This window comes from Balaenoptera acutorostrata, chromosome 8 (assembly GCF_949987535.1).
Source record: "Balaenoptera acutorostrata chromosome 8, mBalAcu1.1, whole genome shotgun sequence".
NCBI lineage: Eukaryota > Metazoa > Chordata > Mammalia > Artiodactyla > Balaenopteridae > Balaenoptera > Balaenoptera acutorostrata.
In genome coordinates this window covers 27,646,387-27,672,959 of record NC_080071.1, presented here as the reverse complement: position 1 = coordinate 27,672,959, position 26,573 = coordinate 27,646,387, and the positions used below count along the sequence as shown (strand labels likewise).

Genomic DNA, 26,573 nt, shown 5'->3' with positions numbered 1-26,573 from the left:
CAACAAGAGAGGCCGCGATAATAAGAGGCCCGCGCACCGCGATGAAGAGTGGCCCCCACTTGCCGCAACTAGAGAAAGCCCTCGTGCAGAAACGAAGACCCAACACAGCCATAAATAAATAAATAATAATAAATAATAAATAAATAATAAATAAATAATAAAATTAAAAAAAAACCTGATGCCTTGTGAATAGAAATTATGTCAGACCAATTTAATTTCCTTCTGTGACAAAGTAAAAAGTCATGTTGATTAAGACAAAAATAATAGATATCTCTTATCTGTGCTTCAGGGAGGCTTTTGTATATCTGTACATGATCTTTTATCATTAATTTCCAACATTTGTATAAGAATTATGAAGGACCACCACATGAAAGAAGTTGAACTTTCAGTGTCTGTTGATGGTAACAATACACTTTGACTGTCAAAAAAGACATCTATGAAAGAATTTATATTTTATTAAGTACTACCATATACAATTATACAATTAAAAGAGATTATGGTATGAATGTGTACACGACATGTATTCAGCATGAATCAAAAGCCAGGGTGGGCATTATAGAGCCTTAGAATCTTTAGAATAACTCTGAATCTGTTTTCCTGCAATTATTGCCTTATTAATCTAATTTAATTTAAAGTTAATTGTTAGGGTAATGTTCAAGTGATTTAAGATGGTTAAGAATGAATCCATGATATCAGGGAGAAATATATTAATTACACTATTGAAATCAATCCAGAGATTATTACTGTTTAATAACTTTTCACTGACCTCAATGTTGAAATTGGGAATAAAAGTTTAAATGGTATATAGTAAATCATATTAATAGCTCTGAGGGATACAGGAATAGGACACAGAATAACCTTGAAACTTTTAGAAACTGGTTGATTAAAGCAAGACAGATTCTAGTGTAAAGTTCAGCCAAGGTGTAATATATTGTGAATCAAGAACAAACTGTACAAATCACAAGATGGTAGGAAAACTAGTCACAAGTTGGTGGAATCAAGACCCTTATGTTTAACAGGAAGTCAGTAAATATTTGTTTTTGCTGATTAATAGCAGGAAGAGGATCATAGGATATTTTTATATCTAAAGATCAATTTTATTTTTTCAGTCCTTTTTTTTAATGTCAAATTGATTTGTGCAAGATACAGGCTAAGTGAATAAAGATACCCTATTACTGAAACACTTGACCCAGTAATTTGTAAAGAAAATGTATGCAAAAGTCAGGAATCATTTTTATGCTATTCTTATGACTATTATTCCTTTAGAGTCTCTAAGCAGATCAGTGAAGTTGGACAGAAATTGGAAAGGAGCAAATGAACAATGCCAATGATTACATAGTATCCATGATAGGGGCTTAAAAGATTGAAAAATTTTCAGTTTGAAGAGAAAACTAAAGGGAGACATGGTAACTGTCTTCAAATATATGTAGCTTTGTCACAAGGAGATGTGATTGGATTTTTTTATCTCTGTGGAAAGATAAATCACTGGAAATGGGCATAAACTGTAGCAAGGGAGAATTTCATTTGTTTATTTCTTTTCTACTTTCAAAAGTGATTTGATCTGACTTACAAAATCAAATACAATATAAATCAAAATAGTAAAGACCAAACAAGCTAAAAGGAGTGGTGAATTAGATGTTCCCAAACCCTGAAGTGTTATAATGATTTTTACTTGGTTCTCAACTTAGCTTTGTGCTTCTAATAGTTAAAGAGGAAAGGTGGAGGGTTATAATGGGTTCATAGATAAACCCCTGTGTCTACACCGGAAAGTTAATAAAAGGGAGCCCACTGCAAATCTCTGCTAGCCCTACATTGTCTAGTATGTAACTGAGCATGGTGGTAGTTTAATAGTTTCTTTGGTGTTTGATTAATTGGTCGATTGGTATTTAGTGATCTTTCTTGTTGTTGTTGAATTCCATTCTACTATATGCCTAGCCTAGTATGCCTAGTATGTCTATGCCAACTGAATAGAAATTTCTGCTATTTTTATCATCTCCAACTTATTTTCTGCATTTGGCCCTAGTTTGAAACATCTAAAACACTAGATATTTTTGTACTAGGATTCTTTGAATTCTGAAGTGCAACATTCTGGATGTTGTTCCTTATTTCTGCCAAAAGATTATATAATAACATATAAAACTGAGACTTAATTTGGAAAATGAATTTGGCTCAATTTAATATGCTGGGCACAACTTAGTGTCACCTGCACTAAAACTTATTCTGACAGATAGTCATTCTACAAGGTCTAAATTGATCATTTAAAAGGACACTTTCGGGCTTCCCTGGTGGCACAGTGGTTGAGAGTCTGCCTGCCGGTGCAGGGGACGCGGGTTCGGGCCCTGGTCTGGGAGGATCCCACATGCCGCGGAGCAACTGGGCCCGTGAGCCACAATTACTGAGCCTGCGCGTCTGGAGCCTGTGCTCCGCAACAAGAGAGGCCGCGATAGTGAGAGGCCCGCGCACTGGGATGAAGAGTGGCCCCCGCTTGCCACAACTAGAGAAAGCCCTCGCACAGAAATGAAGACCCAACACAGCCATAAATAAATAAATAAATAAATTAAAAAAAAAAAAAAAGCTGTTAAAAGGACACTTTCAACCACTCAAGTCATTAAGTGACCCAGAGATGCCATTTGCAGGTAACCCCTTCTAACAGACCTATCAGGATAAACGTCTCTTCAAAATCAGTCATTCTCTAAGTGGCATTCTTTTCTTTCTTTTATAATGTTTAAAGTATAGTAATAATGGCAGCCTTTTTTCTTCTGGTTGAGATTTTTATCCATTCTTTATAACATAGAGATCTGATATCCCAAATAGGCATTTGTCCAAGTGCTTGAAATTATGTTAGACCATGTTTTGAGGAAGATTTGGCCTGGAAGCATTCTTTTAGTCTACTTTTAAGAAAAGTTTGGATGGCTCAATTTCTCACGGAGAAAACATGTTGAGACAATAAATGTTTCTAACCAAATATCAGCCCTGTTGCCTAAATTTCTGGTTTTATAACAAGAACATTGAACTATGAAACAGTAGACCCAGATTCAAATCTCAAACGTCCTACAAACTCTCTTACCGGGGCTAGTCACCCCATTATACATGATACTTAACTTCACTGGGCCTTCATTTTCTCCTCTATAAGGTAGATAGTTAAAATTTTAAGAATCTGTTATGTGCAAAGTGTTTTCACATTTTTTTTTGGTAGGGGGTGTGGGTCAGGGAACACTTGTTTTCAAGGAATAAAAACACATTCAGGGTAGTTAAGTCAAATGGGTTATTTACTGAAAATCCCATAGACCAAAATACAGCTAAGCCATAAAGAGACTGAACTGAACTGAGAAGTCAGGAGCCAGATCACAACAGCTCCCTCTTTCTCGGTGTTTGCACACTTACTTTTGTCTCTGCTTCTCTGTCTTTTGCTGCTTTGGCTGCTGTCCTCTTGCTCGTGTCCTGGCTTGCTAGTGGCCAGATAGTACTTCCCAGCCTCAACTCTGTATCACTCCGTTCAGGTTCCGACTCACTCAGTCCACCCCAATCTAATCATTCTCCAGAAAGAGAATCCTATCTGCTCAGTTAAGCTTATGGATTGATCCCCCTGTGATCAGTGGGGGATCATTTCACCTACTAGGCTATGGCTGTGCAGAAGGGATGGGAAAGTCAAGTGGTGCAAACATGTTCGTCTAGGTTCATCTTTCAGCCCAGGTTACACATGGGGCTGAGTAAGCACCCCAACTGTGTTATTATAAGAATTATTCACATTTTATAAGTGATGGAATTGAACTGAAGGAGGTCATGACACTATTTTTAATGTCACAGTTTTATTAAGGATTAGAACCAAAATTTGAACTGAGATATCCTCATTTTAGGTCCTGTGATCTCACCACAAAACTTTCATGGTTGACAAAATAAACCTCCAGGTTATAAATGACCCTTCCTCCATTTAAATTATTGAATCATGGATTCCTCTCTAATCAATAAACAGATACTCGCATGAATTAACTTAATTCCTTAGGTACCAAATGCTTGCTTTTGATATTTATAAAGTATGCCTGACCTAGTCCATTCATCCATATCAATGTTTCTCAACACTTGCCCTTTGATTAAGTATAAGCCCTCCATCTTAATCACCTGGACGGGTGGTTTAAAAACAGATTCCAGGCCCAACTTCAGACCTCTGAAACAAAATCTTGGGGTGGGCCTTGGACTTGTGTTTTCAAAAAGCTTCCCCGGGTGATTTTTATGAATAAAATCATATATATCCTCAAGGTTCAGTGTCTATTTGATACATAAGCAATATGCCATATTATTTTAGTTCTCCACAAATTAAAAAATCTGTACTTAATTAAACTTTAATGTTACATTCTTAAATTTTGTAGAAAGGAGAATGAATGAAGCTCTGAAAATTTTTATTATCGCTCCATGTTTGAGTTCCCTTAGTTTGGTGATGACATATATGTTAGAATGAGATGTGGGAGAAGGACAGTAGCGTTGCCCTTCTAATGACCTATGACTGAGCAGATGGCCTGAGGTCAGCCTCTGATTCTGAATTCATTCATTTATTCATTCATTCAAGAAAACATTTACTGAACGCAGTAAACGGCACACATTTTGGTTCTCCCGTGTATCAGATAGAATGATTTTGCTTATACCTCTAGGAGAGTTGGGAGAAAACATAGGATCCAAGAGATTTAGTTCTTATTGGATGTTTGAGCAATTTGCCTTTTTCCTTAATGCTGAAGTTGCCTTTTCTGCCTTTCTCTTTGGTGGAAAAAAGAAAAAACAACAATTGAGCAGTAGCAAAAAGGGTCTTGACTTACCTACGCAGCCAACAAGATTTGTCAGGTTATAAAGATACCCGGAGTGCTGAGGAAAGCCTGCGCTTGCATCAGACCTGTCAACTCCATCCCTACAGCTCAGTTAATGTCCTCTACCAGTGCTGTTGAATCCTTGATGTTTTATAATCCTGTTTCTAGGCTCGAAATGAAGCTCAAACTAAATAAAGCATACAATAAATTTATCCATTTTTTTCCTTTATTCAAATCAGTAGCATCTAAGTCCTTCTTGTAATGACCCTCTGCTTTGGTTACCAGATAGATAAAAGTATTTAAAACTGCTGTGTCTCTAGTTTCTAAAAATTGTCAAACAATTTTCTTTCCTTGTAGCCAGTGTTTAAAGGAATTACTGTTAGATTAGTTATGTGAATTCTAAAAAAGAAAGAAAGGAAAAGCAAATCTCTTTTTCATCTCAGCTGAGAGCCAGCAGTGGTGCTCCAGAAATGATTTTACTTCCAGCCTCTTTGCAGCGTCTTTGTACTGCATTAGTGCAGTGTTGCAAAGCTGTGCATTGTATACCTTTCCCCGTCAGCCAGACAGCTGGTTCACTGTGTTTCCCATAGAAGTCATTGTTCAAGAGGGGGCAAAAAACAAAAACCCCAATGCAGGATAGACCATTATGTTCTGACATCTGTTTCATGCAGATTGTGGTACAATAACATGCTAGTAATTGAAATAGAATGTAATTGTAGTCTGAATTAGTTTTGGTAAATTGCATTATTTTAAAACACAAATCTTAGGGAAATGAAATTTTAAACTTGGATTATTTGGTTACAAGTAACAAATAGCAGTATGAATAAACCAATAGATAATATAAAATATTAGATTTTGGAATTTAGAATATGGAGGATTTCACTTTAAAATATGAAATTTAATGAACAATTTTTCAATTAATCAAAAAATTTGGAAGGCTGTTAGGTACATATTACTCTTCTGGGTGTTATGGGAAGTGAAAGGGATTTGTAACAATGGTAAAAGTATAACATATTAGCTACATTTTATAAGAAAATATCTGTCTTGTGCCCAGTGAGTGGTAAAGACTCTACAGGCTGTGGACGCTGGTGACTGGGGAAGGCTTTATGGCCTAGACTCTTTTTAAGAAGAGCTAAATGTTGCCAAATTCATATTGTCCTTTGATTTTCGCTAGGAATGTATTGTCCCACATCTAAGGTAGAAGGGAGTATATAATTGCTTTATCTCTCAAAAGTTTATAGGTTTATGCCTCACGCAAATGTGTAAGAGCATTTTTCTCCTTGTTATTATGGCTGTTCAGGTTTATTGGTTTCATCCTTAGAGATCTGACTATACAGGATGTGAGGAAGCAGATATCATCCACACCAAAAGCTGGGTTTTCAGAACCTTCTATTTGAGAAGTCCGCTTAATATGGAAGCCAATGTTTTTAATATAACCATCATTATTTACACATATTGAGGCCACAATGAAATTAGTTAACTTGATCTGTCTTGCGATTTTATTTTTATTGCCATCTCTTCACCATTTGTGAAAATCTACTTGCCACTGGTTTTAACATTATTATTAATTAAATAACATTATTGTTAATCATTATCCACTTTTGAAAAATAAATCCCACGACTGATTCCTCTCAGGAGTTAAGCACTGTTTTCAGGAAAATTTCTAGAATAAATGGGCTTTCTCTGGTACTACTACTTTATACTCTTAGCCCCATTTCATCCTTTTATATAGTCTCTCCCTGGCATTTGATAATTCCGTCAGAAAATCCCCACTAAAATTGGTTCATCCATAAGTATACTCCCACTGAAAGTAACAGTATCTGCCCAATCACACACTTGACCTCTTCCCACCAGAAAAAGAATTCCAGGCCCCTCAGTCTGACTGATTGACCCATTTTGATTCAGAGAAATGAGCTAAACATTGAGAAGTAAGCAGTCTCTTTAAATTAATTCACAGTGGCATATGAACGACTCATATACTTCACAGAGATATTGGTCTTTTAAAAGAGAATGCTTGTTAACTGACCCAAAAATGTTAATTAATTGAATGTTAGGCAATGTGAAAAGAAGTTTTAGCAGAGAAGACTTTCTTTGAATTTAGGGTTGCCAGACTTAACAAATAAAAATATGGGATACCAAGTTACATTTGAATTTCAGATAAGCAATGGATAATTTTTTAGTAGAAGTATGCCCCAAATATTGTATGGGGTATGCTTATACTAAAAAAGAGAATCTGTTGTTTATCTGAGGTTCAGATTTAACTGGGTGTCACATATTCTTTCTGTCAGCCCTATTCAGATTCCTTAAATCAACATGGCGGCTACTAGTATTCACCATGGCTTAAGCTGGCCCTGGCTCTCCCTACCCCAATCTGCCAGCCCAGCCCCAGTGACGAGTTGATCTTTGAACACCATTATGTTTCCTCCACCCAACACTCTACCCAGAAAAGTGCAGCAATTTTCTCAACAAGTCAAGCACTCATCTAGACCAACCCTATAACTTTTAAAAAACAATCATACCCTGCCTAGCCCAGGGGCTTTGGGACTTTACTGGGGCTGGGGGTGAAGTAGCAGGTGAAAAGTATTTGGGAATTGAAGCAGAAGGAAAAATAATTTGAGTGTAAGCTTTAGTTGAATATAATAATAGTCTTTACATTATTTACAAGGTTTTATTTAACAAAGCATATAATTGAACAACTTCAGCTGCCACCTGCTACGGAGGGTAACAAAAAGGGAAATTTTTCTCAGCACTTAAATGTTAGAAAATATATTGAGATGCAAGAACAGAAATGGATCCAAAAAGCACGCTTTTTTCTTTTCTTTAGGAGTTTTTGTTTTAACTATCTCTTCATTGACACCTGGATAAAAGGCATTGGCACCACGAAAATGGTTAGGTAGAAAGAATGCAGCACATGCATTGAACTTTGTTTTCTTGTCTCACAGGTTTATTAACATTCAGTTTGATGTACCAAAAATATCTTTAAATGAAATGAGTGTTAAAATGGACATCTAGATTAGAGAAAAATCACTCTGGCCTGATAATTTTGTGTGAGACTGTGAATACAGATGACACAATGGTTGTCCAATTATTAAAACATGGTTTATCAGTAATAATTCAGAACAGCTTTGCAGCTCACTGCACACACACACACACACACACACACACACACACACAGAGTCTCTTGACTCGTGGGGTTGGGAGAGATGTCCAGTTTTTAGTGCTTCAATGTTCAACATCTGTTTCCCTCCACCCTGGGACTAAAAAAGTGAATTCAGTAAGGTCAAAAAATGCTTAATTCTCAAGTCACGAGCCAAGTGGCCTAAAGTCTATTTCATAAAGTAGCTTATAAAGGGAATTTACTTACCTTCCAGTATTCCCAATATTGTTCTTTTCCACTTGCGAACTTATATCCTTCACAGCCCTGCTCAGTGCCTTGTACCTGGTATACATTCAATAAACATTTGAAGAATGAACAAAATTCATTGCATATATCATGTGTTGCACAGAGAGACAGGAATAGTCCCGGCTAAGGCTCTGCTGTGACAGATGTTCTGGACATCTGGTCATATCCACTCTACACAAATCTGTGCTAATCATCAGCTGGTGGGCACTCAATCTAGACAAAGCTATAGCAATAGCTAGAGGATCACTTTAACCCAGACCAGTACACTACAGAAGTAATTGTAGTGAGAATGACTGAACTCACACCACAGACTGAAAGGTAAAGCAGCTAACGTAAGTATAATTGTATATAAAATAAGTGAATCATAATTGTATGCCACAGATGAGAAATAACATACAAAGAAAATTTGATATAGTGAATCCTTGAATCAGGAAATCATCCCCATCTTTCATCTTTCAAGATCTATTTTCTGTACGTTCTTTCAGCTTACCCTGTACTGGTAGGGTTTTTCTTTGAACAAAGAGTCCATAGTAATAACTGCACTTAATGTTATTACTTTGTCTATAAGTATTCAATGTTCAGATTTTATATATACAGAATCTCTTTCAACTGAATTTCGGCAGCTCTGATACTCCTGGTCTCGGTTCCTCAAAACACAGGGAGGTTCCCTTCGTCTTCAAGCCGTTGGGAAAAGTGAAAGTGTCCATCAGCAGATCCTCCTGCCCCAGGGCCATTCATTTGTGTGCAGCACTCTTCGCTCCCTCCTCCGCCATCTTTTTCTCTTTTTCTTCCCCCTATAGTTCCATCCCGCCTCTACCCAGCCGCCCCTCAGTTCTGTGCTATATTTCTCAATATATCTGCTCTGCCCTTGGCAGCGTTGCTTTCTGAAGAGACGGTGCCCTACAAATTCTCTGAGCAGGAAGAGTAACTTCAGATTGAGTTCATGCTAAAGAGCCCCCGGGGCAGAATTCCACCCTCCAGGCTACTTCCTGTGTGACACCATTCCCACACCCTTCTGGCTGCAGCAGCTCTGGGACTTCTCTTGAACTATTTCATACCCTGAGCTGTCAGGCAACACTCCTAAGAGTAAAGGGTGGAAGTCCTCCCAAAACAAAAATAAACATAACTATGAATTCTTAAGAACACCTAGACATTCACTAGAGATGCGACCAAAGAGATGGACTCTATTTCTCTGAGGAACAGAGTCTAATCATGTGTGCTATGAGTCCTGAAAGTGTTTACATACTGATTGAAAAGATCACATTCTTTCACTGAAATGATGATCAAGGTAGATATTTGCAAAGAGGGAATGTAACCGTTCCCCCACCCTCCCCGCCCCTGACATCTTGTGTTAAAATGCTAGAGCCAGCTTCTACTTTCCTTCAAAGGGAATCATACCAAGTAAGCCTGATTTTTTTTTTCCTCCCATTATTGTCCCATAGCCATAAAAGGACAAATGCCGACTCTAGCACCATGTCCCCTGCCTGCTACTTATAGCTACAGAACTCCCACTTTGATGAGGGCTCTCAGCACAAATGGCTTGCACTGCCTGAGAGAGAGCAACAAGAATAATGACATTCATTCTGTCTGTATCTTTGTGGGGTTTATATTAAATTACTTTTTGATGGTGGTTTTCAAAAAAAAATTGAGTGGACTCCTGACATTTCTGCAGAGGAGGGGGGAGGGTGGGGAAGATGAGCAACAGAAGTGAGATGGGGGCTGAGGAAAAGGAAGGGGATGCGGAATCAAGGAGAGTTGGGACAGAAAAGATGAGCGACGAGAAAGGGAAGAGTGAGCAAAAGAACGGGACCGGCCTCTGCACTTCTGCGCTCCAACAAATCCCCTGTGTTCAAAACCTGCTGTGTGTAGCCTGGATCGAGGTGTGCCTCTGCCATTCCCAGTTAAGCAGGACTGGGAGGCCCACATTAGGCTCTTAGGGTCCTTCACCTCACAGTCTGTCCAAATCTGTAACCACAGACACAGCTGTGAGCTATGAGTCTTCTACTCTGTATCCTCCCAAATCTCTGTGACCAGATCCCTCACCCACCAAAATAAGATTACTTCTAACATGGAAGACATGGAAATGTTAACTTAAATAATTTGTTCATAATTAGGGCTGTTACTGTATTCTTAATACAAATGAATCAAAGCTGTGCCAAAGAATTCCCTTCAGTTATTCTGAGTAGGGTTATCCAAAAGAGAACCTGAATTTCACAAGGTTTGTAATCTGGGCTATCTGCCATCTGACTTTTTATAACTGGCATCTCTCAGAGGAAGAAAAAAAAAAAAAAAGCATCCTAATGATACTTATGTTCTTCATGACAGAATTACAGGTAGAGAGCCTGATAAGCTGAATCTCAGTCAAAAGTTGTTTAAGAGATACCATGTTTCTTTATTATTTGTTTAATCAATTTAGCAATCTGGTCATTGATTAGCGGCCTTCACAGACAGGTTAGTTAACTTTGCTGTGTTAAACAACCCCGAAGTCTCAGTGATTTACAGACTTGTTAGTGGCTGCAGGTTGGCTCTGGCGGTTCTGGGATGTGTCCTCCAATCCCAGGACCCAGGCTGAAGGAGCAGCCCCTGTCTGAGACTCAGGGCAGTCTCAGGGCAGAGGGAAAAGAATAAGAATCTGGGTTGACCACAACATTGCCGTGAAAACTTCTGTTTGATTGAAGGCTATGTTTTTGTCTCACATTCCTTTGGCCAAAGCAAGTCACATGATCAAATGGACAATGGGGCAAAGAAGTACATTCCAGGAGCCCCACCTACTGGAAGGGCCTGCAGGCAACATGGCAGCCGGTGGAGATGTATAATCCCCTTACCATAATTAAATACCATCATGGTGCCCAAATCACCCCTTCAGGTTCATAAAATCTGCTACTCTGTGCCATGCTTAGTACAGGAGTTTTTGGTAAGACTAAGAGCCTCCCTGCCAAGGATCTAGCCTCCCAGCTGTCCCTTCTGAGATTGTATCACCTGCCTGGGGCACTGCCATCCCCTTCCCTGTCTAGAGACTCTCACAACTCACCTGTACAACTCTCTCCCCTGTCTCCTCTGCTCTGGAACTTCTAACCTCTTGTCTACAACGCATTTAAGATTTTACCACGAGACTTTAAGATTTTACCAAGAGCATGGACTTTAAGCAGCTCCTATTTACTGCTCTACTAAAATTCCTGAGGTAATAAAGACCTCACAGTTCAATTTGCTTGAAATGATAAAGAAAGAACAATGTATAAACAGAACACACAAACTTACATTTCACTAAACTATGCCATCACATAATGAGTTTTCTAAGGGCTAAGGCTCTCAGCCCAAGTCTAGGACACATACATTTCAGCACGTCGTACTGTTAAAGCATCTTGTTACTCAGGAATCCACTAAGTGCAAGATATGTCTTATACTAGGTAGTGGTTTCTGGAGTTCAGGAAACAAATTAATGCTATAAAGGCATAGTCCAGAAATAGCAATTGCTTATAAGACTAGACCCAATTAATTATTTTGCCAAATAAAATTTTCCACTGAGCAAAGAAAGATAGGATTAAAGACAGGATGGTGTCTATTAGAGCTAAATTTGAGTAGGTGAGTTCTCTGTGGGGCAAGAGCATAAGCCTGGGGGCTACAGGAGTATATGCATGGTCAAGCACATTATGGGAACTGACACGAATGAGTCTATGTATTTTTTTAAATTTATCAAATACTGCTTCAAACATATTGCCAAACTGGTATTACATTCAAAGTTAACTCCAACTGATGTGATATGAGGTCTTGTTTTTTGTTTTTCTAAACATTTAATTAAATGTTTAGAATTAAACATTAATTAATTAAACGATGTTTAATTCAATGTTAATTCAAGGCAAAAGATGCCCAATAATTGCACAATTTTATTAATAAAAAGTGATGGCTATATATTTCTTGATTCCAAACATGCCTAGAATGCAGTGTTTTATTTTAGTTCAACATATAGCACATGTTAATTGCACTCTTTGTGTTAACTTTGCATTAGCATCTGAAGTAAAGGTAGAAATATAGAAAATATTCAACACAGCAAGAAATGATGTTGTCAGTTTGAACAAAGTAGTTTATTGATATTGAATCAACAAAGGCATTAGGGAATTTACTGAATTTTGTAGCTTGTAGTTCATTATTAGGATGCTCTGAAAAATACTCTTGAAATGAATGAATGTACATGTAGACGTATGTTAGGTATGTGACCTTGTTTTAAATGTAATCTGCATATAGCATGAAAATTTAGGGGTGGTTAATAAAGTTTTGAAAGAATGTAAATGTTTTAAACACGCAGATGAAATATGTTGTGTACTTAATCCCAGTTGTAATACTAAAAATTGGTCTTATTAAAAAACACATGAAATAAAGACTTTAATTATAAACATACCAAACCCAATTATTTCTAGAAAATAAATTCATAAAACAATATTTCCTAGGCTTGTGAAATTCTGTGTAAAAGCAGTTTCTTTCTTGGATGTTAAGAAATAATGACGTGAGATCACAACCGTAAGAATAACATTTTGCCTAGTTATTTTCATTATCATTGGCAGTAACATTCTCTTGTAAAGTGGGTGGCAGAAACACCACAAAATCAACTGAAACACTTCCTCACGAACTGCCACGCCCAGATGGATTATGTCCCCAGAATAGTAATGGGACACTGTTAGAAGCTGGCAGTCATTTTGGCAAGCGTCTGTTTGGTTTCTCCTCAGTTTGAGAATCAAACCATTTTAAATACAGAATTGCAAATATATGAATTTTCCCCACTTCATATTATATAGTATAAGGTGGTCAAGGCACATCAACTATCCACATAATGTTGGATAGTTATGTTATAATTTTGGTTAGAAAACCTTTGATTGGGGCTGATGAATTATACAAAGTGATCTGCTCAGTGGTAAATAGAAATAGGTTTAGCAAAACATAAAAAAGTTACAGAAGTAAAATATAAATTGACTGTGGAAAGATAATTCATCAGGTTTCAAACCTGCATAATACAATTTCTAAATTTAAATATTATGATCGCCTTTTTTTGGTGTCTCGTGTTTTTCAGATTTTTAAAGACAGTTTCCATTTCTGCCAAAATACTTCATTTACTAGATTTGTTTTGGGTTTTTCCAAGAAATGTAATTCATTGAATGAATACTAGTTTAACATGGCTACTTGTATTATATTTGCATACATTTTACTTAAGTTTAAAATCATGTATATACTTGAAAATTATCTCATAACTATTAGAAATGGGCAGGCACTGGTTTGGGAATCAGGAAATAAACTTCTGAATCCAGTTCATTAATAACCTAGTGACCCCGGACAAATCATATATTTATTTTGGAAGTAAGAAACACACAAAATCTAAACAAAGAAATGTCAATTTGCCTTTGATGCAGTTTGTTTTCTATTAAATGAGAGTGATGGATTAGATGATTTCTAACTTTTCTTTCAACGTTTGCTATTTCTTGATTTTATGATTTACTTACTTTGATTGTCTTAAAGTAACTTACTTAACCTTTCAGAAGTTCAGAGGTTGAGGCAAACTAATTCTCCTCTGCCTGAAAGCCTGTCCTGTAAACTCGAGGGACCTCTTCCACATCAACATTAAAATATGATTATATGAAGGATTACATATCGTATGTACACTTGTCTGTCAGGAAAAACTTACAAGTGACAACCTGAGAAAACATCAGACTGTATGTTTAGTTTACTTATCAATTAGTCAATTGATTTTTTTCCCCTGTAAATCTCTTCCAGGGTCAGATAAGGCATAAAATAATAGTAATCATTCTAATAGATCATAATGGCAGCAGTAGAAATTTGGAGGAAAAGGTGAGAAAATTTTCTTACCACGTTGGGGCGAGGAGGCACAGCAAGTGGAGAGGCGAATTATTTTTAGGCTTTAAAAACAACATGGAATTTAAGGCCGTTGTTGAACCAAAAAAAATTCCATGAGAAGTTACCTCATTTATATTATTCCTCACCTAAATCCACAATAGCATCAGAATGAAAAGTTGTGGAAGTTGGGAATCTTTTAAGGGGAACATTAAATAACATCTTTTTCTCACCCAGATTCTGAACCAAAGAGAAAAATTAGCAGAGGACTAAGAAAGATAAGTAATAAAATATCACCTTATAGCTTCATAGAAGTTTGTTTGTAGGGCATAGCTGTGTAGTCACGGACAGAGGTGCTCCCCAAAAGAAGTTGCATAGTAATTAACTTATAAAAGGCCAAATTTCTTCAAGTACAAAGCATTGATAAGGTTGCCTTCATGTTTAAGACTTTTATGTGAAATGCCACACTGAAAATGAAATGCTTGATATGAGTTATTGTAGATATTTCTCTTTGGGTGGAAAAATTCAGATGCCCAAAGATGTCTGAACTGTGAGACGTCATGAGTTAAGTTTATTTTAATTGAAGCTCCTCTATCTGTACTATGCAGCTAACCAAAACCATATTGGTCACTAGTCCAAGCTATCTCAGGAAAATATGTTGGCTGTCATAAATGCTTACTCAAGTCCAATATGCAATGCATGTGTAATCTTCTAAGGGGAAGAGAGATATGAAGCGTCAAGAAGCAAAACCTCATCTGATAATAAAACTTATTATAATAATATATGTAATGAATTAGGAAAATCTTAGAAACAGTACAGAATATTATCATCATTAACTCTCTAATCTTACAAAGGCCTCCAAGAATGTGTAATATTTCACTAAAATGTAATTCTAATGCTTTTGATTTAGCTCCCCCTTTTTATATCAGTTTGGAGTCATCAGGATGTATCATTTCTTTCATTTATACTTGTACATTCTAATAAATTTTCCCCTTTTTCTTCTTTCGCCCACATTAATTAATATCATTTATGCTATTGCTATTACTTGACTATTTCTTTCCACTCACAAATTCTACTTTGCTTTTTTACAACCTTTTTTTGTTTCACAGCCTCTGGTTTCCATTTATTTTCTTTTGGATTTTTTTTTTCTTATCTTCTTTAGGATTTCATATCTAATTGGCTTCTACTTTTGTTTTGCTTGTCTTCCTAAAGAATTCTTCTTCTTCCATTTTTCTATTGCCCGCTACACTACTTATTCCCAACTTTTAAAAAATTCTTTCAGATTTGCTATCTGTTGTAATACACTTCCTGGTTTTTTTTGTTCCCAGCTGTGGTTACTTAGTTATTTCTCTCTCTCTCTTCTTTAGTTCTCTTTTTCATTTTGTCTAAATGCATATTCATATTCATTTTGAAAATATTTATGTCTCTTCAAAGTCTTTTCTCACCAAGAAAGTTATATTGTTTTGTCTCCTTTGAAAGGAGAAAGAGCTCCTCTGTCAACCCAAAGACGTATTTAAATGCTGGTTCTCATGTAAAGAGAAAAGTGTAAGCTAAAACTACAACCACAGATTTTGTGAGTTCCCACCCCCATATCTGATGAGGTATAATTTCATAAATTAGGACCATTTGAAGTATTCAGTTATAAATGTTTACACTGAAGAGTGAAGTTCCCTTTCAAGGGTAAATGAAAAACTCATGATTTATTTCTCTATTTTTTAGTAAAGTATGTACAGATTCCAAATATGATTTAGAACTTTTTCTATAATGTTACTGATAAAATATTAATATTTAATTATATTTGGCAGTTTTTAGATATTCCATAAGTAAACTTATGGGATAGATTATAATTTTTAAAATGTCTTTTATTCTTGTAATTAATGTAATATAAAAATTTTTAAGATAATATTTGAATATAAGGTCTACTTAGAGTTGAAGAAACAATTTCATTAACCTCAGCATGATGTCATTATAATATGGGTTAAATTGCTCATATATAAATGTAATTCCAGTGTCTAAGCTAATTTGTAATTTTATGTAATGCATTTGAAGTGATCATATTTGTCAGTGTAAAATGCTTTTCTTCTGTCTTCCTGGTTGTTTACTTCTCCGGTTAGCACTAACAGCCAGTAATCAGGGAGATTTTCCTGGAGGGCTTTTCTCAAATGGACTATTTCTGGAGAAGAGGAAGGCTTTTAGTCACTGTTTTGTTCTATCCACACACTTCACGGACAATGATCTCTAATATGGCACTCCCTCTGAAAGGCAGTGGTTGGCCAAAATGGTCATATATATTTAAAATACATCTATAGACAAAACCTAAACATATACACATTAAGGAAAGTGTTAAAGCAGTGAAATGGATGAAACCAAATGTATGGGCAAAGACATACCAGATAAATGCAGATGAGAAAAAAGTAGGAGCCATGACATGATATCAGACAAAGATGTCTTCAGAGGGAAAGAAATTAAAGTGAGATGAGGACTATTTAAGGTAATAAAGGCTTCAACCCACTGCAAAGATTGGATTATAACCAATGTCTACACATCAAATAATATAGCATTAAGATTCATAGAACAAAAATTACAGGAACTATAAGCAGAATAGAAACACATTAAAAATAGACTTTAATTCACCTTTCACAACTCTTAATAGATCAACTAGAACAAAAACATGTGCATATAGAAAGTCTAAATAAGTAAGAATAAAGGTAAACTTAACTGAGATATGTTGAACTCTATAGCTTTAAAACAAAGAATAAGCTTGTTTTCTGTGTTCTTGGTGAAGTCACTTAAAAAATAACCTTTATTACAACAAAAAGGAAATCTCATATATTCCAACAGACAAAAATGATACAAGCTACATTATTGGATTATAATGCAATTAAACTAAACACAAATAAACAAATTACTGAAAAAAATCTATCATTTGGAAATTTTAAGCACTTTATCTTCCACAGCTCTCACAGTAAAGAGGAATTTGAAACTGAAGTTCATTTTAAGAATTTTCTGGTTATTTTTGTGTGTTTATTTTTCCATATAAATTTTCAAAGAAATTTGTATAATTCTAAAATTTTCTTGTTATTTTTGTGGGGGTTGCATTTACCTTATTAATTTAGGGAATTTTTGTATCTTTATTATATAGTATTCCTATCCAAGAATAGGATATGCTTTCCTATCCATTTGTATTTCTTTCTAGGTTTATTCAAAGTTTTTAAGAAATTCTTACACAGTACTTAGGAAATTTTCATCAATTGTATTTTCCTCCTTTTAAATAGACTATTTTTAGGTCCACAGCAAAACTGAGCAGGAAGTAGAGTTCCTATATATGCCCAGCTCCCACACAAGCACTGTTCACTAGCAACATCCCACACCAGAGTGGTACATTTGTTACAATTGATGAGCCTACACTGACACATCATTATCACCCAAAGTCTAGTTTACATTAGGCTTCACCCTTGGTGTTGAAAAATTCTATGAGTTTGGACAAATGTATAATGACATTTACCCATCATTATAATATCATACAGAGCAGTTTCACTACCCTAAAAATCCTCTGTGCTCTACCTATTCAACTTTCCTTTCCCTCTAACCCCTGGCAACCACTGAGCTTTTTACTGTCTTCATAGTTTTGCCTTTTCCAAATTGCTATATATTTGGAATCATACAGTATGTAACCTTTTCAGACTGGCTTCTTCCACTTAGTAATACATGCATTTAAGTTTCTTCCATGTTATTTCATGGCTTGATAGCTCATTTCTTTTCAGTGCTAAATGATATTCCATTGTCTAGATGTACCACAGTTTATTTATTCGTTCACCTACTGGTTGTGTCCACATTTTGGCAAGTATGAATAGAGCTGCTCTAAGCAGCCATGTGTAGGCATTTGTATGGACATAAGATTTCAGCTCATTTGGGTAAACACCAAGGAAGACAACTGCTGGATCATATGCGAAGAGTAAGTTTTGTTTTGTAATAAATTGACAAAATTTCTTCCAAACTGTACAATTTGGCATTCCAAATAGCAATGACTGAGAGTTCCTGTCATTCCACATCCTTGCCAGCATTTTGTGTTGTCAGTGTTCTGGATTTTGGCCATTCTAATAGGTAGGTAGTTGTATCTCATCATTGTTTTAATTTGCACTTCCCTGATGATACATGATATGGAGCATCTTTTCATATGCTTATTTGCCATCCGTATTTCTTCTTTGGTGAGGTGTTTGTTAAGGTCTTTGACCCATTTTTAAATTAAGTTGCTTGTTTTCTTATTGTTGAGCTTTAAGTGTTCTTTGTATATTGTGGATAACAGTCCTTTATCAGCTTTTGTCTTTTGCAGATATTTTCTCCCAGTCTGTGGATTGCCTTCTCATTTTCTTGATATTGTCTTTCATAGAGCAGAAGTTTTTAATTCTAAGGAAGTACAGCTTATCAATTATTTTTTTCATAGATCATGCTTTTTGTGTTTATTTAAAAAGTCATTACCTTGCCCAAGATTATCTACTTTTTCTTCTATGTTATCTGCTAGGCATTGTATAGTTTTGCATTTTACATTTAGGTCTGTGATCCATTTTAGGTTAATTTTTGTGAAGGGTATATGGTCTGTGTCTAGATTCATTTTTTTTTTTTTTGCATGTGGATGTCCAGTTATTCCAGCACCATTTGTTGGAAATAATTATCTTCTCTCCATTGTATTGCCTTTGCTCCTTTATCAAAGATCAGTTGACTGTATTCATGTTGGTCTATTTCTGGGCTTTCTGTTCTGTTCTGTTGATCTATTTATCTAGTCTTTAACCAATACCACACTTTCTTGATGTGAAGCTGTAGCTTCTTGAAGTCAGATACTGTCAATTATCCAACATTTTTGTTCTCCTTCACTATTTTATTGTCTATTTTGGGTCTTTTGCTTCTCCATATAAATTTGCGAATCAGTTTGTCAGTATCCACAAAATAATTTGATTGAGATTTCATCAATGGACAAATAGAGATCAATTTGGGAAGAATTGACATCTTTATAATATTGAATCTTTCTACTCATGAACAGGAATATCTCCATTTATCTAGTTAGTACTGTGATTTCTTTGACCAGTTTTATAATTTTCCTCATCTAGACCTTGAACGTAATCTGTTAAATTTATACCTAAGTATTTCTTTGAGGGGAGTGCTAATCTGAATGGTTTTGTGTTTTTAATTTCTAATTCCACTTGTTCATTGCTGGTATATAGGAAAGTGATTGACTTTTGTATATTAACCTTCTATCCTGCAACCTTGCTATAATTGCTTATTAGTTCTAGGAGTTCTTTTGTTAATTCTTTTGGATTTTTCTATATAGACAATTGTGTGATCAGCAAACGAAGACATTTTTATTTCTTTCTTCTCAATCTGTATACCTTTTACTTCCTTTTCTTGGCTTATTGCATTAACTAGGACTTCCAGTATGATGTTGAAAAGTGGTGAGAGGGTACATCCTTGCCTTGTTTCTAATCTGAGTGGGAAAGCTTCTAGTTTCTTCTATTGTATTTTTAAACTTGTGTTTTTCCTAAAAAGAAAATCTATTCAGTTTTTTATGTTACCTTTGAACTCAAACACCTCAATTCTTTCACCACTTTTAGGAATTTTTCATATGTTTCTATTGAGTTTTCTAGGCATACAATCATATAATATGCAAATAACTGTATTTTACTTCCTTCATCCTTATTAAATAGTATAATTGTTTCTCATATCTAATTGGATTTGTTTGTATAGTGTTGATTTTTTTCTTAACTTTAATGAAAATATATCTAGGGTTTGTAAAGTTTGTTGTTGATTTTGGGGGTTATATATATATATATATATATATATATATATATATATATATAGTGCATTAGTGGAGAAGTTAGCTTATTCAGTAATTAATGTTGGGACAACTAGAAAAAATGGATCTCTACCTCACTCCAGATAGAAAACAAATTCCAAATAGATTAAAGATTTAAATTTATAAAACTAAGCCATAAAAATGACAAAAATTCAAGAAGAAAACATGATATGTGATATGTCCCTCCACACTTCCAGGGACATGGATGCTTTCCTGAGCATGACACAAAATCTAGAAACCAAAGAAGAATTAGAGTTTGATCATCACATAACATTAAACATTTTTTAATTAAAGTGTTTTTAATCTGTAGCATAAAACACCATAAAGTCAAAATACATACACTGTATGTTTTTTAAAAGCCCCCTTATCCCAAAATTAAATGGTTCATGTCGTATTTAAAAGGTGCTATAGGTTAAAAAGGAAAAGAAAATGAAAATGAAAACATGGACCGTTATTTAACTAGGCAGTCACAGGAAAGAAAATATAGCTCTTAAACATATGCTCATATAAGTTCAACTTTTCTCATTTTAAGACAAATGCAAATTAAAACAATTATATGACCTCATTTTTGCCTCAGTCAGGTTGAACGTATTGAAAGTATAACACATTATGTGGTGAGAATGGAGATGAGCAGTGTTACATTGTTGTCAGGAGAATCAATTGGTTCAACCTTCAGAGAGAGTTATTTTGTGATAATGTCAAAATTAAAGATTCACTTTTTGCACAAATTCCAACTTTAGAAATTGATAACATAAATATATTCACATATATGTGAAAGTATGTGTTTAAAATATATTAATTGCAGCTCTGTTTATAATAACAAAAGACTGAAAACAACCTGAATACCCATAACTAGGTAATTGATTCAATAAATTATAGTATGTACAAAAAATGGAAAACCATGCAGCTGATAAAAAGAGTTGAATCTATAAAAACTGATAAGGAATGAACTCTAATATATATTTTAAGTGAAAAATGCAGGGTGCAGAAAAGTTTGTATTGCAAGATATTCTATGTATGTGTTTTTTTGTTTTTGTTTTTGTTTTTTAAAGCTTCTTTCTTTCTTTCTTTCTTTTTGGCTGTGTTGGGTCTTCATTTCTGTGCGAGGGCTTTCTCTAGTTGCGGCGAGCGGGGACCACTCTTCATTGCAGTGCGTGGGCCTCACTGTCATGGCCTCTCTTGTTGCGGAGCACAGGCTCCAGACGCGCAGGCTCAGTAGTTGTGGCTCACGGGCCTAGTTGCTCCGCGGCATGTGGGATCTTCCCAGACCAGGGCTCGAACCCATGTCGCCTGCATTGGCAGGTGGATTCTTAACCACTGCGCCACCAGGGAAACCCTATATATGTGTTTTTAAACAGAAAATGTGTGAGTATACATACACCCATGTGATTAGCGCATACCTATTACATATCTGGAAAAATATATGTAGACAGATAACAGTGGTTACCGCTGGGACCAAGAATTGATTGTTGGAGAACAACATGGAAGGGAAAATTTACACTGTTTTTTTTTAATGTTTTGAATTTGTATCATTTACACATGTTTTTTATCAAAAAACTAATTAGTTAAAAATAAAAACATACATACATTGATGTTATAAAACTTCCCTTAGAAAATGCACCATGCATGTTATCCCTAAACTTTTACTTCCAAATAAAGAAATGCCAGTATTTTTCTGATGCCTTATGGGAGCAGTAAAATTTTAAGGCAAAATATTCTTTTTCCATTGATTTAAATTTACTGATTTAATTTTTCTATTCTTCTAGGCCCTAAGCCGAATTGCAGGTAGATTGTAATAACCTCTGAAAGTTTCATTAGTTCACTTAATGGATGGAGAGTACAAATTTAGACTTCCATACCTCCTTGTTTCTGGTCACCCCCTAAAAAATATGGTCATAAACCTCACAGCAATGGGAATCTCCTTCAGTGAAATTTGAGATACCTATAAGACCTCTCAAAAGATATTATGGCAGCAGTTTTATTATTGCAGTTCATATACACCAAAGCTGCAATTAACTGTATCATAGCTTGCTGACTTTATTATTATTATTATTATTTTTTGGCTGCTTTGGGTCTTCGTTGCTGCACAGCTTTCTTTAGTTGTGGTGAGTGGGGACTACTCTTTGTTGCGGTGCTCGGGCTTCTCATTGCAGTGGCTTCTCACTGCAGTGGCTTCTCTTGTTGCAGAGCACGGCCTCTAGGCGCACAGGCTCAGTAATTGTGGCATGCAGGCTTAGTTGCTCCACAGCACGTGGGATCTTCCCGGACCAGGCATCGAACCCGTGTCCCCTGCATTGGCAGGCGTATTCTTAACCACTGCGCCACCAGGGAAGTCCCAGCTTGCTGACTTTAATGAGTTAATGCAGTGTCCAAATAAAACGTGTGGCCAAATGATAGCTTAGGCTCTGAGAAGTTTTGGCTCAGTAATATCTGTGAAATTTGAGCTGATATTAAATATGCCTTAAAACAATACATTTGGGATTTGGCCTCGGGCATCAGATCAAGTCTGACTGCTACACAGAGTCGAGTGTTTTGCCTCGGGTCCTCATATGTTTCTCACTATAGGACTATAGAATCAGCAAGAATATCATTATTGCTTTAGTGAAGGAAAACCTCAGTTCCTATTTAACTTACGGAACTGTCTTCTTTCCGATTATTTTATTTTCCTGAAATAAGAGAATCCTGCTATCTCCTGCACCTACAGCTATCTTCTCCCACCTGCAGCCCAATCTAGTAATTTCTTCCCAGCCTCGCCTTTCTCTCATTCTTAGTCATCTAAATGGCATCTGTCTAACCTTGGACCGTCTCTTTCTGTACGTGTTTAAGTAAGCCAACCCTAGCATGGCTGATGATGTGACAGGTCACAGTTCCAGTTGTCTGTATCTCAGAATAGATGAAGGCTCAATCAGGACAGCAGTAGCTGTTTGACTGGTTATTAAGTCAGGCTGCAGCAAACTGTTCTGACCGGCTTGGCCAGGAGCCATTTGTGCGGATTAGAGGGTTGGATTTCATATCCTCTCAGAGACAACTCCCTTTCCACTTCAGCCTGTTGATGAGCTAACCATGGTCTCTATGGGGCTACATCCTCATCTTCTGGGTGGCTCACAGAGTGAACAGCCCATTTGGGACAGGGTGGTATTTAACTAATGTACTTTAATTAAGGCTATACTTGAACTACTTTCTTAAGTTATGGCGCAGTTCCTGTCTCGGCAAAGCACAAGAATTGATAAACATGGGACATTTAACAAACCCGAGATAGAAAACATGTTTGTTAAGCCAAACTCATAGAGGCAGAAAGTAGAATGGTGTTTGCCAGAAGCTGGGGAAGGGGGAAATGGAGAGTTGCTATTTATTGGGCATAAAGTTTCAGTTATGTAAGATGAATAAATTCTAGAGAGCTGCTGTACGACTTCGTGCCTATAGTTGACAATACTGTCTTGCATACTTAAAAATTTGTTGAAAGTGTCATGTTAAAGATCTCAAGTTAAATGTTCTTACTACAAAAAAAGAATTTATATTTAGTAATTCCATTTGGATTTAATTGGAAACGAACATTTCAATCCTCTAGCTCTTATTTCATGACAGGAGTTTGTAGATATTAAGATCTCTTAATCTCCTTAAAATATCTGTATTTTTTTTTAGGACTTTCATATGCAGAGTAAATGGTGATTAAAATGTGCAGGATGACAAGATGGAGCAAACAGTGCTTGTACCACCAGGACCTGACAGCTTCAGCTTCTTCACCAGAGAATCTCTTGCAGCTATTGAAAGACGCATTGCAGAAGAAAAGGCTAAGAATCCCAAACCAGACAAGAAAGATGATGACGAACATGGCTCAAAGCCAAATAGTGACTTGGAAGCTGGAAAGAACCTTCCTTTTATTTATGGAGACATCCCTCCAGGGATGGTGTCAGAGCCGCTGGAGGACCTGGACCCCTACTACATCAATAAGAAAGTGAGTGTGTTTTATCCGGCATATTTTGCTGCTAATTGCCTTACAGTATACCTCGGACTGTTACAGCACCAACACATGCTAAGTTAGCACAAAGCCTAAGTATCCTTCTGTTTAGGAAATAAAACACATTTGCATATGTTTTATGCATATACATGACAAATAAGTTGATTATATCATAACAGATGGAGCTGTCCCAAATGCACCACGATAGATACCTAAAAATAAATGTATGTTGTAGGCAGCTAACTTAACAAATTAAAAACTTCTCCCCAGAGATTGTATTTACAGTTTATGGGTTTTCTGTACTTGAAAATCTTGAAATTATCACAAATTATAAAGACCTCAAAAATATTGGTATTCATTTCTCATGGAACGAAATTTGATGCCACAAGCGTTTTCAGTTTCTATATTATATATAAATACTATGTTATATATAATATATCAGTTAACTTCCTGAATAAACTTTTTTTCATTGGGAAAAAACATTCCTATACAAACTATAGTTTAAAAATTTATTTAATCTTTTGGTGGAAATATATTGATATGGGTAAGGATGACCCAAAGTGTAGTATTCTGAAGAACATATAAATGATATTTGAATATCCATGCTTGAAATGAAAATAGTAAGCACCCAGCCTTTCATTATGACCATGATTTCACCAAACCAAGAAGAAAAGTGTAGAGAAAGATAAAATCAAAAAAGATTATTGTATTGATTTTAGATTAAATTTATGACTAGTTAATTTGCAATATTTTATTATCCTTTTCACCTAGAACAATGTTTGTGAACTCGGTGGAAAGGTACAGCACAAAAATTGTAATTAAGCAAATGAAATCTTTTAGTTAAACATGGGCCTTAAAAATACCCCCAAAACGTTTAGGGATGCTTTTGGTTGCTGGCACAGTTATCGTGTTAGTTTTTATCAAGTGCATAAGTTTGGAATTTTAGTATTTGGATTCGAGACAGTTTTGTAAATACATTCTCATTGACTACTACAACTTTCAGAGGTAAAAACCTCATTATGTTCAGATTTTTTTAAAAAACTTTTCAGGATATAGCCAGCTTAAGTGTAACACACTTTTCCTTTTTAAAAACTGATTTGACCATTTTACTGTGAAGGAAGAGATTAATAATTTTCCATAGATTCATTATCTTTTATTTAACTTTGCTTATTAACATTGTATTATTAAATCTTAGTAGGTAAGCCATTATCTGTTTCATAACTTCCATTTAAATTATGAGAAAAATTGAATTTTATCATTAAGTCACTCCTTTGGAAATTAATTTAATATGATATCTGAAAAGCTAAAACCCAAATTAAGCAGACTACGAGGGGTTTATTTGTATAAAAAAAGTAAAAATGTGGATAATCCAACTATTCATACGTTTTAACTTATTTAAAATTACTCTATTATTGAATAATGACTCTGATGTGTTCTAGGCAGAAATTCATTAACGCTAAAGTATGTTACTTTATTTATAGCCATTGGACATAGCCAATCTATTTAGAGCTGCTATTACAGTGGGTTAGTGGGCTCCATGCTCAGCAGGCATTTTGCTGCCCCCAGACATCCAGCCCCTACCTCTCCAGTAGTAATCACCATCTAAAAATTATTAAAGCCACCCAGAGTCTACCACTTCATCAAACAGGGCTGAAGTCTAGCATCCCATCTCCTGTGCTGTGTCCTTATCTATAAAACAATAAATGCATACATTGAGAAAGACCAAACTGATGCGTGTTGACAAGGGCAGCTATTCTTCAAGTGGAAACGAGATCATCCAATTAATCTTTTCCTTTAAATTAAAGGGTTTTTAGACTGATAAAAGTTGTCATCTAGAGGGAATGTCCCCAAAGCCGTCCACAATTGGTTTATAATGAATGAGATATAACAAAGGATATAAAGGCAGATGGAAAACAAAATGATGCAAACCCATCCAAATAGTTAAAAGAAAGGTCTTAAAACTGAGGGTAAAAGACCAATCCTGAAGGAATGACTATTCAGATTCTTGTGCTGAAGTAACCCTTATAAACTTTGTTAGGTTCACATTCAAACTTGCCTTTAACATCTTATCAGGAAGGAGGTTTCCCCAAAGTGAGGCACATCCATTGCTTTCACATTGAGCTGACATCCAGCAAGTCTCCAAATGTAAGTCATTCAACAGAAATACAAGTGAAACTTTTTGCAGGACTGAAATCCTTAAAAACTAACATGGCATGCTTAGGACATGATTGAGCTATGTATTGGAAATTTCCTTCTTTTGTATTTTCATGTTTTATAACTTTCTATGGTTGTGTGTACACTCTTTCTAGTCTTAAATTTTCCTTCATAATTGGATTATTTCAGTATGGAGGAATAGTCTTAAATTCTGAATTAGCTTCCTCTGATTGAAGCTGGAATCCTTAGAAAAATAATAACCTTTTAAAAATAGTGAATATTTCTTTTGCTACTTGATGACCAATTTCACTTTAGTGACTTGAGTATCTGAGGATGGCAGTACACATGCACAGTACTCCCAGTATAGATAAAGGGTCTAATGCTGGAAATGTCACTGGGGAAAATGCTTCTTAGGATGAAATTTCCCACCATCACTGATTTTGGGGATGTGCATTTTATTGCCTGAGTGGGTTGTAATATGCAAATATTAATCAGACTAGTGACTCCCCTAAGGCTTAACTCAAGCACAATACTTAATGTGTCCTTTGTATGTATATACCAAGTCTCTGGTTTCTT

General features: G+C 35.6%; 1 protein-coding gene across 1 annotated transcript in view; it reads left to right on the top strand.

Moving 5' to 3' along the window:
* Positions 1 to 26,573, top strand: part of LOC102998353 (sodium channel protein type 1 subunit alpha) — a 136,318-nt gene that overhangs the window by 26,915 nt on the left and 82,830 nt on the right. The window contains exon 2 of the mRNA XM_007183215.3: positions 23,528 to 23,840. Coding sequence (XP_007183277.1) covers positions 23,577 to 23,840 — 264 coding nt within the window. The 5' untranslated portion in view covers positions 23,528 to 23,576. The remainder of the gene's footprint in view (positions 1 to 23,527; positions 23,841 to 26,573) is intronic.